The sequence below is a fragment of the Abramis brama genome (genome assembly GCF_963993115.1).
Source record: "Abramis brama genome assembly, chromosome: 19".
In the NCBI taxonomy this organism is placed as follows: Eukaryota; Metazoa; Chordata; class Actinopteri; order Cypriniformes; family Leuciscidae; genus Abramis; species Abramis brama.
This window is the reverse complement of record NC_139981.1, coordinates 22,469,649-22,489,367: the sequence shown is the minus strand read 5'-3', so window position 1 is coordinate 22,489,367 and position 19,719 is coordinate 22,469,649. Positions and strand designations below refer to the sequence as shown.

General features: G+C 37.2%; 1 protein-coding gene across 1 annotated transcript; it reads right to left on the bottom strand.

The window, feature by feature from the left end:
• Window positions 1-7,600: 7,600 nt before the first annotated feature.
• Window positions 7,601-9,215, bottom strand: marveld1 (MARVEL domain containing 1). Its single transcript, XM_084092253.1, has one exon. It carries the CDS (start codon window positions 8,467-8,469, stop codon window positions 7,981-7,983), a length of 489 nt encoding a protein of 162 aa, XP_083948379.1. The 5' UTR covers window positions 8,470-9,215; the 3' UTR covers window positions 7,601-7,980.
• Window positions 9,216-19,719: the final 10,504 nt, after the last annotated feature.

Here is a 19,719-nt window from a genome sequence, read left to right as displayed (position 1 = left end):
AGGTGTCTTTGTTTCCGCAGTATTTCAATTTTTATATTTTTAGGTCAAACCGTTCTTGTCTGTCAGTCATATAATGCAGGTCTATGGTCACTATCTCAAAGAGCATGCACAGAGAAGTCCAAATTAAACAATTCCCCATCGTAAGTACACATTGATGGCCTAAAACGAGCGGTTTGTGTGAGAAAATGCCCTTGAGGTAAGCTAAAACATACCAAAATTTAATTTCAAAGTGAACTATCCCTTTAATGGGTATAGTTACAGTAGCTTCTTCAGATAATCAGCTTGAGATCCTTTCCATCTAAACCGTTTTTTTTCTCTTAAGCCTAATAGTGAATGTTTTATGAGCAATAGGATAACCATATCCATCCGCACTGTCACGCAGAGCCAAAGCACAACCAAAACAATGTTCTTCTGCAAAATACATACAGTTTTGTTTTAAAAAACATATTGTACCTTGAAATAAAAAGATACATTTATGAAACCTAACTTTGCCCTTAGCCAAATCGATTTGCTTTGGAACAAGTAAACGATTAAGGCCAAAGATTGCCAGTTAGATATAATCAAAATGAATATTATCTCATGTTAAACCACTATCTACATAGGAGCCAGTGGCAAATTCTCGTAGGACAGGCCAAGATAAAACTGTTCTCTGCCAATATATGAGAGCTCACAAATAGGTGCTACGTTTATATATAAATCTCATATTTGAGGTGTAAACAGCTACATTCTTGCCTAAAAAACTCTTAAAACTACATTCTGTGACACAAGAATAGTAGCATTTGTATAATTATAGTGGGTTCTGTGAGAAATGCTTTGCATATATATATATTTTACAATTGTTAGAAATGTTTATAACACAATGCATAACTTAACTGAACAATCTGATGTCTCACTTCCTTATGTTGACAGAGTCTAGTCAAACACTTGAATGACACCAAACCAATTTTGCATATTGAAGCAACATTTAGTCAAGCAAAAGCTTAATTATATCCAAAAGCCTGACACAAGCATAAAAAAAGGGAAATAGAGAGAGAGAGTTAATAGTTCTGAAGGAACCACAGCCGTCTTTGTCTAAATTATCGCTTTTGTTTGTCTGGCTTTAGGCTCGTAATAACCAGGTACAGATAATGCCACGTCCAGCCCTGGGATTTTCCTTCAAGTCCAAACAATTCTAGAAACAATGAGAATATGCACTTAAAAAGTTGTTTAAACCATGTTGTTTGTGCATTTACTCTTATTCTTTACTCAAATATGTGTGCCTTCTACACTCTGTTGTTTAATATAAAAGTTAGTCATTAAGTGAATTATAAGTTTTAAATGATTTAATGAAATCAATGTAAAATAATATTTCAATGTTATATTATAAAAATAAACAAAAAATGTCAACTTATAATATAGGCTACTTAAAACTGGATTACTAAGCCCAAAAGTCATTTTTGTACTGCAACATCCACTAACAGAGCAGTTGTGTACCCCATTAGATTAGCTAGGGAAATTTCACGTCATATGCGTGAAAATATTCTGCGAAAGTGAGAGTATGTCTGGCTCTGTTCTGAACAAAACAGGCTTGTTTGACTTTAATGCTTTCCATTACAAACATTCCAAAGTCTCGAAGGCCTGTTTCCTTCTAAGGCTTCAGAAAGCCTTCCTCTGTGTTTATTGAACTCGACGCGTCTGTTTGTTGTTTTCACTCGCAAAGTGGCACAGGGAGAGAGGTGTGGAGCAATACGCGGTAAAGCTAGCTGAAATATTGATGAACATGAGGAGGATTCTCCACAAATGCAGTCCCATCAACGTATTTGCATCACTTGTGCTGCCCCGATTACAATTAGCAAAGTCTAAGCATAGTTAATAACACATTCCTGCCATCTGCTATGGGCTGGCAGCAAAAGGAAAGTCTTGGTATTTCCAGAACTCTATAAATAGGCCTCACATCCCACAAGCGCTTCTTGCCACAATCTGCTTGAACACAGCACCAATTCATTCTGCCCCCAAACAGGATATGACGTAATTTCCTCTTGCCCATAATGTGATTCATTCTCCTGGGTTACAGGTTTTAGGAAAATGTTGTAGATTTGAAACTTGTACAAAAGATGACTCACTAAAACAAGAACATTACATAACATTGATTACGGAACAACAACTGTGATTTAGAATGTATCATCTATCTACTAATGTTGATGGGAAAGAAAAGAAAATCACGACAAGATATCTTTAATATCTCAATTGTGTCTCCTGAAGCAATGAGACTACATGGAAAGCAAAGTGATAAAGTCTAAACAAAACAAAAACTAAAAAAAACAAATAAACCAAACAAAAATAAAATAAAAAAAGCATATACTTTCTACAAATACAAAATTCCCAGATAAACAATTTTTTTTATATTTTTCCACGGTATAAATGAGTCAAACAAACAAATAAATAAATAGCCACCTTTAAAATTCTCTCGCAATCTTTCGTAAATCATCATATTTGGAGGTCTGTGTCATCAAAAAGTTTGAAAAACCCTGTCCTAGGGATTTCCAGAAGAAACTTCTGAGACAAAGTCGATACGTAACCTTCTGGTGCTGATCATGTGGTGGTCAAAAATTACAGGATTTTTATTTTTATGAAATGAAATGAATGTACAATATTTGAGTTAAATTATGTTTTTTATTTAATATTTTGTATTTTTATGGTACTAAATTATATTTATGGAATACTTATGATCCATTTATTACCTGTTAATCACTTAAGCATATACTGAAAATTAACTTTTACAACTTAAACTTGTAAATCTTGAATGCTTTGAAGCACAGACTTACAAAAGCACAAATCTAAACAAGTTGTGTTCCAAATTTGAGGTTGATATAAAAAAAAAAGATTAAAAAAAAAGCCTTCAGTAATGGTTTTGTTTGGGCGCAGTACCAAATACTTCCACTAGATGAAATTCACTTCCCAATAGTTTCCATTGCGGTAATTTTTGACCGTGAACGGTACAAGTGTAACTATTTTTTTAATCATGATCATGATTTTGTCCATGATTTTTGTGTGTGTTCACATAGTAAGTACCAAAACCTTTACCAAGTTTCATACCATTCCGAAGTAAAAAATTCTAAAAGATTTCGGTCAAAAATGTCTGAACAGAACCAGAGGTTTAAATAGAACATATCTGGGAACTACAGGAGCTATGAAAGAGCAAGCACTGAGCAAAACATTTTCCTCTGGGTGGATCTACAATCAGCTAGATCTCACTGATCAGAAGTTCTGAGCTATAAATGGCATGTGACCATTCACTACAGAGCCAGAGGAAATGACATTAAGACAACACTTCCTACCAACTGTCCTGAGCTGTGACGTCAAATGAAGCAGACAAAAAAAAAATAGTCATGCTTTTAAGAGCCCTTCAAAAAGCAGGCACTGGCAAAGCATCCACTATAAAACAATCAAATATTACCGTTTCCTTGCCATCATTTTATCACAGATCAGAGGTTTGGCATAATATTCCTTTAATTTTAGACTGGGTATGTCCATTCTCTGTTTTACAGTGTGTTTTTTTCCCTCATGTGAAGCACGTCACACAGGAATGCGTGTCTCAGCACTCTGCTCAGAGTGTGTGGTTAACGGTCCACATGTGCAGGCCTGCTCTCATTGAAGCTCTACTGACTTGTCCTGCGAATATGAGGCCCACACGAAGCAATTAAAGAAAACAACTTATTAATCATAGGAGACAAAGCCAAAAGTTAAAATAAAAAAATAAAAATAAATTTGAAGTGAATCTCTGTACAGGTTTATTTGACAGTTATGAGTCTTGGCCTACATACAGTACGTTACATGGTTTTCATCAGTTAACGACATCCATGTGTTTCTGTCAGCACATTTGAACCGGAACACTTTCCCTCTGAAGGCTTTACCCCACTCAACGTTCCCATGGGAATTCATGCTGCTTCCTGCATTTACCACAAATTGCAATTCTTACATAATAATGAAAGCTGGATGACCAAACTGTAAACTGCATAATTCCTTGCTAAATGATCATTTGTTGACCTCATATCTGGCCACACCTTATATTCATTTATTTATTTAGCCTAGCTTTATCACCAGTCTGAGCTGGTAGTGAATTATATACAAATGTGTCCATTCATATTGCACAGTATATATTAAAGCTTTAATAGTTCCCATTCCAATAGATAGATTCAGTTCATAAAGTTTGGCTCACTTTCCACCACATTTTACCCTGTTGCTATAGTGATAAGAAATAACATGATTTCCAATTCTTCTCTCTGCAAAACTGTTCACTGACTGTCTGATGTTTATTTTACACACAAATGGCAAGCAATGGTTGTAAAAGCTGATTTAAAAATAAGTAAAACAATAAATATAATATAATAAAAAGTAATAATAAATAAAATATAATGTAGAATTATGTAGAACAATCTATTATTATACATTATACAATTATTATGCATATTCTTGTGATATCATCTAATTTGAGATAACCTTCATAAAATAAGGAAAAATAAAAATAAGGAAATAATGCAGAATTGTTAAATAATCTATAATTATTGATTGTGGACTATTGATTTTGGACTATATATGCATGTAAGCCTATGTATGTGATTACAGCTTGTTGTAGGCAGTTACTGCTGCACAATTTAAAAATAAATTATTATTTTTCCACACTGGTCTATTCTTGTGATATTTCAGATGATCTCGCCCCATAACAATTAAACAATCGGTGGCTGATCACTTTACATGCCAGAATATGTCAAAAGTCTGGCTACTCAAGACTAGTATGACATTTATGAGCATAGAATTTCCAACTATATGTCAGACAAAGTGAGAGAGACAGAGAGCTCCTCACCAGCAGGAAATGTCTTAAGTTCAACAGTTTGTGTAAATACCGCTCTTCTGGAATAGAGAACTTTTAGAGTCATTTAATAACTTCTTTTTTTTTTTCCAGGGAGTGTGAACACACTGGTGTGTATTGATTCAGAGGAAACTACAACAAGAATGGCATTGACATTTAGAGGCGAGTAAAAGAATAGATAAACTTCAGAAAACCGAAATGTACAGAAATGTTTGTCCAGCAGAAAATAACAATAACAAAAATAAAATCTAAATTGAAACATTTCCTTTGATTATAAGCCACTAACGCAACATGTACACTATCAGTCAAAGGTTTTGGACACTGTTTTTCACATACTAGTAAAGTCTGAAAATTATAGGCCTAGTGACCAAAATGTTAAACAAATCAAAATATTCTATAAAACAATTTAGCCACTCTTTATGTGTTCACATTTTTGACTAATAGTTTTTGTTGCCAATAATACTTTGAGCATAATGCCTGTGCATATCGGATTCATTTAGAAGGACACTGTGTGAGAACAACACAGTATGACAACATTAAACTTAAAGAGGTACTTCAACGCTGCCAAAATTTTGCTGCCAATACAGTAGAGAGGCCAAAAATGTTTGAAATTAGTCAAACTAACTAGAGAAACAGAGGAAAAAAAGGCTGTTGTCTTCCTTTATGCCAAATATATAGGAAAACTTCAACACCCATAATACACTGGGCATTATTATTATTATTATTATTATTATTATACATTTAATTTATAGGCGCCTTACATGACACTCAAGGACACCTTACATACACAATAAAACAATCAACAATATACATATACTTGTTATTACAGCCTGGATACCAGTATTAAAGTGTAAAAGTAATCACATAAAAGCCTGCCGAAAAAGATGGGTCTTAATGCGAGATTTAAAAACACGAAGATTTTCACTCTTTCGCACATCTTGTGGCAGCAGGTTCCATAAATAAGGAGCTGCATGACTAAAGGCTCGGGACCCCATGGAAGTAGTGCTTGTCCACCTTGCTTTAGTAGGAAATACTTCTTAGCAAACTTTTAGTGACAATGGTGTGGACTTGCATTGTTCCCGGGTGCAAGAATTCAAAGGATGTTTAGCGGGAGTGAGTTACTTTTGGTTTCCAGTGAAGGGTCCGGTGTGTTGCATGCAGTGGCTGAAGGCTGCAAAAAATCTTAGCCGTTTCAAATACAGAGCCGTTACAGAGCCGCAACGGAAAATCTGAAAAACCTTGATGTTTGTAGTCAACATTTCAAACTGGGGTGTGTTTCGTACAACAGCGTAGCTCGCTGCTGTACTACCATAGTACGATGCATCGTTGAAGAAATCAACTGGTCACGACTGTTTCCTGAAACCGTATTGTCGCAAATTGGTGGTTCAACCACGTTGGTTAATGATGTCATGCAGGTAATAACTACTTTCAATGAATCTGTTTGAGATCGAATTAATGCTAGATCTTTTGCTATAAACTACGGACATGGCATCTGAGGGTTTTTCTCAGTTAGTTTGCTTTATTTCTAGATTCAATCTAGGCTCGTTGCACAATGCACATGCACACTCTTCAAAAACTACGCTTTAAATCTCTTGACAAACTAAAAGACGTAAATGATATTTGTATATATTCTAAATAAAAGATGTAGATTGTACTGAATGTCAGCTTGCTTATTTGGCTCAAGATAAGGATTTATTGAGTCCACATGTCATGCAAACAAGAAACTATGCTTTTAACCACAGCTCGAGAGCTGTCGTTCCAACCACTCAACTTTGCGATGCTGTTTGCGAATGTTCGTTAGAACTATGTTTTCGGGAAACACGACTCGTTGAACTATGCTGATAACGACGGAACTTGCGACCATAGTTTGGCTAACGATGCTTTTGGGAAACGCAACCCTGGATATTCCTGAACACAGTGTTTTAGGCCAAACAGAAGGGAACAACTGAAGAAACGTTTTCGGTCCAGGTAACACGGAGAATGAGTAAACATTGTTCATTTACGCATACTACCGAAATTGTAACAATACAAAGGGGGTTGAAAATCGCAGAAGTTATTTAATAACTAAACAAACAATAAATTCTAACATACAACAAAATACAAGCCAAGTGATTTATATTTGGCACAGTGGCATCATTAGTGTACTCTGTATTGCTTGTAAAATGTTTTCCTTGTGAAGGAAAGATACATTTTGAAAGTACATTTTGTTGCATTTTGCATAAAAAAAAATTAATGCTTCCCTTTTTTATATTTATACAAAGAAGAACCACATATTACCCTTAAAGGGAAAGTTCACTTAAAAATGAAAATTATATCATCATTTACTCCCCCTCAAGTTATTTTAAACCCGTATGAATTTCTTTCTTCTGTTGAACACAAAAGAAGATATTTTGAAGAATGTCGGTAACCAGACAGTTGATGGACCCCATTGACTTGCATAGTTTTTTTTTTTTTTCTACTATGGAAGTCAGTGGGGGTACATCAACTGTCTAGTAACTGGCATTCTTCAAAATATCTTCTTTTGTGTTCAACAGAAGAAAGAAATTCATACAGGTTTGAAACAACTTGAGGCTGAGTAAATGATGACAGAATTTTCATTTTTAAGTGAACTACTCCTTTCATTTTAAAATGTGAATGTGATTTTTTTTTCTCTTTGAATGCTTATCAAGTGGAGATTTTTGATGTGGTGCGATTCATTCTAGGATTGTAAACAGTGAAGCACACATACACTTTTGATGAAAGACACTGACATATAGAAGATCCTTGTTTAATCGCTTAAATGTCATATCAAAAGGTTAAAAGAACAAAACGTGATGCAACACTGAGAATATTGTTTCATCAAGCAACAAACTGCTCTTTGAGTTGTCAGTTATACAATACAAGAAAAATAAAACTACTTAAACATATAGAGCTCCAGCAACATATAAACAACACAAGTGTAAAATAGACTTTTATGTGTGACTGCAGTACAAAAGCTCTATAAATTACTGTATAAAAAGCAACAAACAAACCTGAAAGCCTGAGACAAGAGGATCAAACCCTCTGCTTTGATTAAAAAAAGAGATTTATTAGTCTCCAAAAAGCTTGCCGGAGGTCTCAAAGTGGCAGCGTTTGAGGGATGCAGTCGATTTTCACACGACTGTCCGCTCACCTCGACATTTCCTGTAGATGCAATAGACGGCGGAGAGCAGATAAACGCCGGCGGTGAGGCAGGCGAAGACCGAAGCGGTGAGGTAGACCTTGTACAAGCAGTGATGTTTGTAGACGTCCAGGTTGCAGTAGGAGTTCTTTTGGGTTTTGTAGATCATGATCCCAATCGTGGACAGATACAGCAGAGTGGCGGCAACGTCGTGGATCACGTTGCTTAACAACCAGCGTTCTCCTCCGACGATGGGAACGAGGTCCTGCTTGTCCAGAAGAGTGATGATGAAGACAGCTAACGTGAGGAGCCAGAAAAGCACGGCCACGAAAAGCACATAGTGAATGGAGCCCTCATACTTGTTGGCTGCGATTGTGACCCAAAGCCCGGCTCCCAGCAGAATCTGGAGGACCCGTACAATCCCGACAAAGCTCTTGAGGAATTCCAGGAAACTTCTCTTCACCTCTGGCTGAGGGGGCATCTCCTCTTTTTGTTGAAGAGAGCTTCTCCTGGTGTTCAGGGTGGGGGCTGTTTGCCACAAACAGAGAAACACAGAGAAGAAAGAGCCAACCGGAGAGTTAAGGAGTGGCTGATAGGGGTTTTGGAGGAGGATAGCCCTGCAAACGCACACAGAGTGAATCTTCGGCTCAGCCCCGGGGTTTTGAAATGACTTCTGTCTGTTCGTCTCTTCCGTTTCCTGTGGTAGCTGTGGAGTTGTGTCTCTCTCCCCCTCTTTCCGAGCAGAGAGCAGGAGGAGAAACAGAACAGAGGGCAGGACTTGAAACACTAGCCACTTTCCCCTCCTCCTCTTCCTTGTTGTCCATCACTCTCTCAGTCGGCTACTTAGAAAATTCCTGTGTGCGTGCAAACAGTGGCCCCGGAAAGTGTTTGGGCACAGTTAAAAAATGTGAATGTGTTTGCATTAGAAACCACACACACACACACACACACACACACACACAAAGGAAATCAAACTAAGAGACATTTGTTTTAAATAAGATAGCAGGATAAGTTTTAGGATTTATATTTTAAATTATAACAACAGAGTATGTTTAAAATTGAGATAAAAAATTTAAGTTGTAGGAACTGACTTCATATATCCAATAAAAATCACCTTTTCTTAGTAAAAGTTACTTTGATAAAGTTCTGAGAAAAGGACTAGCATCATTAGTTTGCCACTTGGTGTATATATATATAATATTTCTAAATACATTTTACACTACACGTTTTACACTATTCAAAAGTTTGGGGTCGGTATGATTTTTTAAATGTTTTTGAAAAACAATAATCTCTTATGCTCACTTAGGCTGCATTAGATCAAAAATACAGTAAAACAGTAATTATTATTACAATTTAAAATAGCTGTTTTCTATTAGAATATGTTTTTAAAAGTAATTTATTCCTGTGATGGCCAAGTTGAATTTTACTCCAGTGGCACATGATCCTTCAGAAATCATTCTAATATGCTGATTTGTTGTGCAATAAACATTTCTTATTATTATCATCAATGTTGTAAACAGATGTGCTGCTTAATATTTGTGTGGAAATATATTTTTTAGGATTTTAAGGATGAATAGAAATATTTTGTAACAAACACAAATGACAAATGATCACTTTTGATCAATTTAATGCAACCTGAATAAAACAATTCTTATTCTTTTTTAATAAAAAATATCAAAGGTCAGGGCAAGTCTATTCTGTTCAAAACAAAGGGTTTATATTAAAGAATTGTACTTCTTTGTTCTTCATGATTGTTTACTGTAAATGTGGTAGCAAAACTTATAATAGGCTTTTTAAAGGCAGATTTCCATTGTGACAACTTACCCCACATGCAGTGCCGACAAGCCCTGCTATTATCACAAAAGGCCGGTGGAATTACTCAATGGCTTTTAACAGAAAATGACTTGTACATGAACTGTACAAAATAAACTTAAAAATAAACCAGAGAAATATTCACTGGAATAAAAAGTGGCATCTAAAAAAAGATTATAAAGTAAGTTTACAACAGAGTTGGGTGTTTGTCTCTCCATTTCATCCCATGAACAATATTCTGTTTTTCGCCAAATAGACTAGAAAAGGTTTTCTGCAATAAGCCTCTTTTGGATGTTAATCTACAACTAAAAACATGCTATCCTAACATGTTAGCCTTCACCACATTCAAGATTTAAAATGTGATAGACAAATATGCAAGAATGTGGGAAGAACCGAGGCAAGAATGTGGTGGGATCCTTTTGCTTTTCCAAACTAAACCATCTTATCACTGCTGGTATGTTTTGTCCATGAAATCAATGTTTTTCATGGTCCATGACCAAAGTCTGACAGCTGAGATCAGAGGCTGGGTGCCTTGACGTCAGTGAATACAGACACAGCCCTCAAACTACGTGGCTATTTTAGTGCACCGCCCCTTTAAAGAATCTGGCCACAGGAAGACCCAGTGGGAGGGGTTAGTTAGATTCACATTCTCATTGGGTGATTTATTTTCTCATGCTTCCTGTTGGGAGTGAAATGCAGCTCTACAGCTGAGTATGAATAACTGTAAAGACCAACAGCTGCAAACTGAGTATATGATATTGTGCATTCAAATCAATCCTCTAATGTACAGCAAATGACGTGGCATCACACAACGCCTTAAACGGCTATCATTTGCAATCTTTGAAAACACATAATGTGCTCTGATGCATCATACAAATTCTCCCAGAGACCTCACAGCTAGGTCGAAAGAAATCCAGAATTTTTCATGAAAGCTGGACGTCATCCTGAGCTAGAAACACTTTTAGATTCATGAACTTGTTTACACTGTGTATATATCCCCTATTCTACTATGTTCACCAAATTTCTACAATAATGGCAAACTTTCAGTCTGTATATAAATGAATGAAAGCACTACTATAATATCAGTTACACTATCTATTTTGATGGTTCACTTTAGACATTTTACTAACTATAAGTAACTTTGCAACTACATGTGAACTAACACTCATTAGAGTATTAGTTTGGTTAGGGTTAGCTTTAGGGTTTGGGTTAGTATTGGGTTGACAATTATACTTATAGTCAGTATATTGTCTTTTGGGGAACCGTCAAAATAAAGAGTTAGCAGATATTAAGCAGACAGTCTATCAATACTCTTTTTTTAATGAAAATGAATTGACATGTAGTTGTAAAGTTACTTATAGTTAGTAGAATGTCTAAAGTGCATCATTGAAATAAAGGGTTACGCAATATCCTGTTAAAAGCCAACATTTATGTGATCACCCTATTGCACTTCCTGTGAGAAATAGCTCAAAGGACACTTAACCACACAAACTAACTACCATGTCAATGCAAAGCTCAGTGAGCAACACTTAATGTAGGCTAAACTTTTCATTGCAAGATGGTTATTTTCTCTGAGGCACTAGATGTTACTGAACTGAACACTGCACTGTTTTTTTTAAAAGTTATGGTTATATATATAGTATTTGTATTATTATTATAATTTTAAGAAATCAATTTCATGTAGCGTCTATACAAATCAACTCTGATTTCACATAATGTTTGAGAATGTTTGATCCCTATAGGCATCATATGTCATTAAGCATCTATCATTCCCTCAATCATGTAGTGTAAAAATAGCACAAAAAAAAAAAAAAAAACATCAAGATTTTACCACATTTTGTGATCAGGTTTGAGTTGATCATGGATCTTGCCACTAGATGACAGTCTAGGCAAAGGTGAGCCAGTTTTCTTGACGGTTTAGTCTAAGGCTGTATTCAGAACACTACCATTAAAAAACAAAAAACAACAACAACAAGAAGAAAACATTCTGCTCTACCACCATCTCTCCTGTGAACAACATGTATACTGTGCAAAACATACACATTTTCTGAATGCACGGATGGATAATCTACTACCTATCTGTTAAAATGTGCAGAATACAACTAAGCAAACAATACTGTGGTGCTGTATCCCACCATTTATTTTCAAACACAAAGCAAAATAATCCAACACACATGGCTCAATGTTATCATTATTATTATTAATACTATTATTATTATGAAGAAGAACAGACTACTAAAAAAGGAACTGAATCTCTTTAGCTGTGCGGACTCCAGGGAGTTATACCATGAAGTCGGTTTAGCATCACCATAGTAACTTCATGGGTTACCAGCTGTGGGGCAGTTCATGTTCTAGGTATCTTAAACCGAAATTGTACCAACTATATGCAAAGTGACACGTTTCTGACTCAAAGGGTGTTTCTCAATATGCGTTCTTCAGCGATCTTGCGTCCTTGTGTTCTCGTTTTACGTCATCATTAACCGTCGAAGTTCAGACCCAATTCTCAAGAACGCAAGTACAGAGGACGCATGAAAGAACCCGGATGTGTTCTTGATACCGAGGATGCATCGAATGCAGACTTGAGCTAGTACTCGCCTGGTGTCCCAGAAGTCATTGCGGTCGGTTCCGAGTTCGTTCTTCCAAGGAAGCTTGGCAAGACCGGTCTCCACGAGAACACAAGTCCGTTCTCTGCGTTCTTGGAATTGAGAAACAGCCAAAGTTACTCCCCTAGTTTCTCTTGCTCCAAATTAAAGGTCACTACAGAGTAGTCAAGTCAAGTCACCTTTTTTTATATAGCACTTTATAAAATACAGATTGTTTCAAAGCAGCTTTACAGTGATAATAGAAAATGATTCAGTGATGCAGAGTTCATTTCGGCTGTACAGCTGCTCTAAAAGGAAATAGTGTCATTGTTCAAGTTAGTACAGTGTTGAGTCAGTTCCGTTGTAGAGATCCCCTTATGAAAAATACTTTTATTCAAGTGTGCTATTAATAGTATAGCCTACTTCTTTTAAAATAAAAATAAGAAACTATACTTTCAGTCTTTCATTACTTTCATTTTATGTACTTCTTTATGTATAAGCCTACTTCTCAGAAATATAGCTTATTTAAAATTGCACTAAGTGAATTGCACTTTTTTTGAACAGTTTTACATACTGTCTTATAAACTTAACATTGTTTGAAAATATTGATTTATAAATAAAACAGATATGTCCCCAGTTCTGATTATCTGAATATTTGTGTAGGCAGACCACTGGAATAGGAATTTACTCTTTCCCAGCCAAATTGATGGGGTTTTTTTTTTTCATGTTTGTCCTGAGGGCGCTATTACGCATCTTCTGAACGAGTACAGAATCTCCGCATCCAAACACAGACGAAGAAGAAAGAGAAACAAGTGATAGAAGATTGCTCCCACAAATATAAAATAACGCGCATAAACCGCATGTAAGTTCAAACTGCCTAACGTTAATTAATGAAATGTCGACCCAGGAAGGGTTACTGTGAAGCTTTGGTGGTGTTGATGGACTCGATCTACTGTCTATACATCAATGTTTAGATCATCGTTATGAATTCCGATTGACCAAAATGTTAAAATGTTGCTTTTTTATGAAACTTACCCACATTCATGGTCATGTTTGTAAATGAGAAGTGGTTCTCAAACAGTTTACCTGGATAAATAAAGGTTAAATAAAAATAAATAAAAAAAATAAAAATAAAAAACATTCAAGTGTAGATAAATAAAAAAAAAGCTGGAATAAAATGTTTTTAAAATGGAAGGAGTAATATCTAAAGGTATATTTCAAGTATAAAATATGAATACCTTAAAAGGATCATGGTAGCCTATACTTTATATGGAAAAATAATATATAAATAGAAAACTTAGTTAAAAATGAAAAATTTTGTTGTAAACTCAAAGTTTACTACGGTTACACTTAAAGTATACTTAAAAGTATGCTTTTATACACTAAAAAGTGGGCCAATTCAGTCCCAAGTACAGTTGTATTGAAAAAGTACTCTTACAAGTCTCGAACACGCCGTATAGGTCCAGTTTCGATGAAGCCCCTCCTTCCAAAATACGAAATGTGTTGATTGGTTAGCTGGCCCAGTGTGTTATGATTGCTACTGCTTAGTGTATGTTCAGGAAATGTCACGTCCCTTACCATAACCCAGGCGGGAAGGAAGTCTACCGGAAGTTGAAGTCGGCCGGGTGCCGACATCTTGTAGCAGAACTTCACTTGCGTTAGCATCCCATTGACTCCCATTCATTTTGGCGTCACTTTGACAGCGAATAACTTTACATCTGAGGCGTTTAAAGACTCCATTTGTCCATTATTTATTTCTAAAGATACACGACAATGTATAAAATGCTCCATTACCTTGTAGCTTATGTTATGGACCCGTAGAAGCAGTTTTTGTAAAAGTAGGCTAACGATTGCGTCATAACCACGCGACTCTCTGTCGCACACTAGAGAGATTACCGTATAGACGGGAGGAGAAGCTCGCGGGCAATCGGGGGACGTGGAGGCAAAATGACAATATAATTAATCAGAATACCTAGCAAAAGTTTCTCCTGCTCAAAGCTTATGGACAGCTCCTACTCACACTCTCCGTCTCTGCAAGATTCGGAAGGGAATGATTCAGATTTCTCTTGGCACAGCTACTAGAAGACAGACGGGTTGCTCACGTGGTCCGTGTAACGCTTTGCTCGGTTTGAGTCTGCGCGTCAGGAAAGGAAGTGCTAAGAAATCGCTGAAAATGTGCTTCACTTGTCTCAATTGAGTTCCAATGGGGTCGCTGTGTCCATTTCTTTTACTGTCTATGCCATAACCGCAGTTTCATCTGCTCATGTGTAAATATCATAGACTGTATAAAACAATGGATGTAGTGTCCGTGAAGTCCAGAAACCCGGCCGCCACCATCTTGCGTCACTCCCACTAACCGAAAATGGGCAAAGAGGCGGGACTTGGGTGAATCTGAGGTGCCTGGTTTTATACGTCTATGATAATTGCAGGCCTATTTCCTACACATATTTTTGAGGACATGTCAACAATTAAAACAAATACTTCCAATATAATCTGGGTTAGTAAATTAACGCTATTCATGAAATGCAGGCGTAACATTATATGACAACGTTTCAGACTGTTTTCTGTGGTTTCAGCCTACAACTAATCACAGTCTGTCGGATTCTGGAGTATAGTAACATTTTAAATAAAATGATAAATTATAAATAAATTATTTCAAATAAATTAATAAATAAAATTATAATAGAATTTCACTCACCGGAAAAAAATGCAGCCCAGACTTCTTGGACGGTCTTTTAGTACAATTAAGCGCACAGCAAGGCATATTATTTGATAATTGTATGAAATAATCCCCCAAAAAAGCACAAATACGGCAGAGATGCCAAGTTCAGTGGCTGGAATTAGCTGAGGTGATGTGACGGCTAACAGACAGCAGACAAACGGCTAGTAGTGACCGCAGCGACAATCCACCTATCACTCAAGTGGCCACGCCCTTAATTGACCCTTCGCAAACCCCCCCCCTCCTTAGTTACTGTTGCTACGCCTGTCAAGCTTTTGCGCCTGGCACGTCTATTACAGTATGTATGCACCGGTTTCAGACATTCCGAAGGAGATAATTAGTCATTTTTGGCGAACAGGTGAAAATCTGAGAGAGCAAGACAAAAGGGACTGCAGTATGCATTCGAGGGATATAGGCTGCTGTCAGTAGGCTAAAAGAGGCCTAGAAATAGGGTTTCGTTCCACCAAGTGGGGCACTACTTTTTCTTTTGCTCAATATGTTCAACGTTAATAAAAGGTATCCAAGCAAAAAGTTCTCCACGCATTTTCCTGCAGTTAATGAGAAAAGTGTATTTATTGGCGCACTATATTGACTGCGTATTGAGACGTCTAAAACGGTTGAGCTCGATTTTCAACCAATCAGCATCGAAAATGTAAGTAGGTCACAGCCGAAATCAAGCCAATATCACTACGCACATGTAAACAGAGGAGGACGTAAGCAGCGCATCTTCATCTGATAGCGGCGATCAAGCTCGATTAACACCCGTAAAGTGTGTTCTTCATGTCGGAAAAGATGGTGGGAAAGGTCCGCAGCCCTTTACTGAAGTCCGATGGGAAAAAATCAAGCAATGTGCGTAGGAATGGCTCAAAACGTCGGACACTACGGAGCTAACGTTAGCTATTGCTAATAAACATGTTGCCCTCCTGGACAAACTGGTCTCTGATGTCCCAACAACTACGGGTTTCACCCGGCCTGATATCGGCGTTTTATAGACGCTTGACTTGTGTGTATGTGCGTGATGGGTAGGTTTAGTGGTCGGGTCAAGAGTGTGTGTGTGTGTGTGTGTGTGTGTGTGTGTGTGTGTGTGAGAGAGAGATAGGTCGCTGTCAGTAGCCTAAAAGAGGCCTAGAAATAGGGTTTCGTTCCACATATTTAAAATCAGAAAATATATAGAGATTCCTTAGGAAAAAGTTCTCCACACACAATCTTGCAGTTTTTGAGAAAAATTATGCTAAAGGTGCCCATTTTGAAAAAAAGGGAAAACATAGGGAATTTTGCACTTTCAAACCTGTTTATCATATAAACCCAAAAATGCCGAATTACCACTTGAAGTACAAAATAAAATTTTGAAATTTTAAAACAGTTTGAAATGTGTGATATACCTGAAGTTGCTATCTAGGGACAGTAAACATGATAAGATTATCAAGAAAACTTCTACTGTAACATTAACATCCCAATTACTTCTCATTATGTTGTTCCAATTCAAAGGTAATATTTGAGGTAAAATCTGAATAACAAATAGAATCAAGCCAAAATATAATAACAGAGCTCCCAACTCTCACGCATTCAGCGTGAGACTCACGCAATTGACCCTTTTCACACGCTCTCACACCACACATCCATTCTCAGGAAAGCCATTTATTGACCATAATATAGGCACGTTAGTTGGCTAGAAAAAGAGCTATAGAGAGTATTTTGCTAAATATGTGTACTATATTACATATTTATTATATTTGTACTTATATCATTAAATAAAGTTGTTATTATAATAAAAAACGCATTACATTTAATTTGAGTTATTTTTAACCTTAAATAATACTACCAGCTGATAGGGCTGTCTGTATGTAGCCTATTTTTCTTGAGAAAAATGAACGCCTATCTTGTGTACCTAATATTTATCCAAATGAGTCAACATTAAATCAAATCACAAGAATTGAATTGAAATCGTGAAATTTCTTTAAGAAATTTGTAAAAAAAACAAAACAACGTAGCTTACCAGAAATTGTACCACATTGTAACATGTTGTCAAAATTCAGTTTAGTTCCTAAAATGTTTTGACAATCACAATACACTTATTGTGATGCAAGTTTTTTTTTTGCAAACCCCCACCCCCCAATCTCCCCAAATCTCACTCCAAGTTAAACTCAAAAGTATACAAAGAAAAACACTTTTAAAAATAACACATTTAATGGTGAATTGTTAATTTGCATACACGAGCAGTAACTGCATTACATGTACATATTCACAGAAATGATTATTGTAAACAAGATTTAATTTTGATTTATTTATTTACCTACCCATCTCTCACACACACACACTAACCCAACCCCTAAACCTACCCATCTCTCTCTCTCTCTCACACACACACACACAAACCCGACCCGTTAACCTACCCATCACGCACATACACACAAGTCAAGCGTTTTTTTGTCTATAAAACGCCGATATCAGGCCGGGTGAAACCCGTAGTTGTTGGGACATCAGAGACCAGTTTGTCCAGGAGGGCAACATGTTTATTAGCAATAGCTAACGTTAGCTCCGTAGTGTCCGACGTTTTGAGCCATTCCTACGCACATTGCTTGATTTTTTCCCATCGGACTTCAGTAAAGGGCTGCGGACCTTTCCCACCATCTTTTCCGACATGAAGAACACACTTTACGGGTGTTAATCGAGCTTGATCGCCGCTATCAGATGAAGATGCGCTGCTTACGTCCTCCTCTGTTTACATGTGCGTAGTGATATTGGCTTGATTTCGGCTGTGACCTACTTACATTTTCGATGCTGATTGGTTGAAAATCGAGCTCAACCGTTTTAGACGTCTCAATACGCAGTCAATATAGTGCGCCAATAAATACACTTTTCTCATTAACTGCAGGAAAATGCGTGGAGAACTTTTTGCTTGGATACCTTTTATTAACGTTGAACATATTGAGCAAAAGAAAAATTAGTGCCCCGTTTGTCGGAACGAAACTGAACGATACAGCTCACGTACAGCGGCCTAATATATCCACGACATAATATGCAAACGATTAGAGAATAATTTCATCAAAATTGAAGCTAAAGCCTACAGTATAACGTTAGGTCCCAGCGCAAGCAGCAGCCGCCTCATACACTGACCATTCAAATGGGAAACACACAAATTGAGGAACAGCTATTTGCATGCACAGCAGGGTAAGTGAAATTTGAAAATATTCTAATATTTATAAATCAAACAGCTTATCCATAAGTATTGTGGAATAAACACAAGACATTAGCCTGACCACTTTGCAATGATAACATTCTCCCCATTAGAGTCCTGCACGGGTTCGGGTACCCGCGGGTATTTTGCTCAAACAGGTGAAAAATATCCAACTGTGTCGGATACGGGTGCGGGTCGGGTCGGACACGGGGGAAACACGGGTCTAAACACGGGTTTAACACAATCACATGCAAACGTAAAAATATATGTATATTTTTAGGAACACATCTACAAAAATATTCCTGTATTTCAAGTTGATAAAATAATTTAAAATCCACATCAGTTTATTTGTGCCCAAGCGCCACGCCCTCCCAGGATCTATAACGTTCCCTAGGCTACTTTCAGTTTTAAAAATTCCGCGCGCACGCGATCTGCTTGCAGTCGTTGAGATGGATGCTGAAGAGTTGAAGAAAAGAATAGCTAGTGGAGATTGTAAAGTTGTCGACAATACGTCATCAAAAGTCAAGTCCAGTGTGTGGGAGAAATTTGGAGTTACAGTGAGGAAAATAAGTATTTGAACACCCTGCTATTTTGCAAGTTCTCCCACTTAGAAATCATGGAGGGGTCTGAAATTGTCACCGTAGGTGCATGTCCACTGTGAGAGACATAATCTAAAAAAAAAATCCAGAAATCACAATGTATGATTTTTTAACTATTTATTTGTATGATACAGCTGCAAATAAGTATTTGAACACCTGAGAAAATCAATGTTAATATTTGGTACAGTAGCCTTTGTTTGCAATTACAGAGGTCAAACGTTTCCTGTAGTTTTTCACCAGGTTTGCACACACTGCAGGAGGGATTTTGGCCCACTCCTCCACACAGATCTTCTCTAGATCAGTCAGGTTTCTGGGCTGTCGCTGAGAAACACGGAGTTTGAGCTCCCTCCAAAGATTCTCTATTGGGTTTAGGTCTGGAGACTGGCTAGGCCACGGCAGAACCTTGATATGCTTCTTACAGAGCCACTCCTTGGTTATCCTGGCTGTGTGCTTCGGGTCATTGTCATGTTGGAAGACCCAGCCTCGACCCATCTTCAATGCTCTAACTGAGGGAAGGAGGTTGTTCCCCAAAATCTCGCAATACATGGCCCCGGTCATCCTCTCCTTAATACAGTGCAGTCGCCCTGTCCCATGTGCAGAAAAACACCCCCAAAGCATGATGCTACCACCCCCATGCTTCACAGTAGGGATGGTGTTCTTGGGATGGTACTCATCATTCTTCTTCCTCCAAACACGTTTAGTGGAATTATGACCAAAAAGTTATATTTTGGTCTCATCTGACCACATGACTTTCTCCCATGACTCCTCTGGATCATCCAAATGGTCATTGGCAAACTTAAGACGGGCCTTGACATGTGCTGGTTTAAGCAGGGGAACCTTC

Excerpts from the sequence above, each read along its gene's own strand:
- marveld1 (XM_084092253.1), bottom strand. The coding sequence starts at position 8,469 with ATGCCCCCTCAGCCAGAGGTGAAGAGAAGTTTCCTGGAATTCCTCAAG.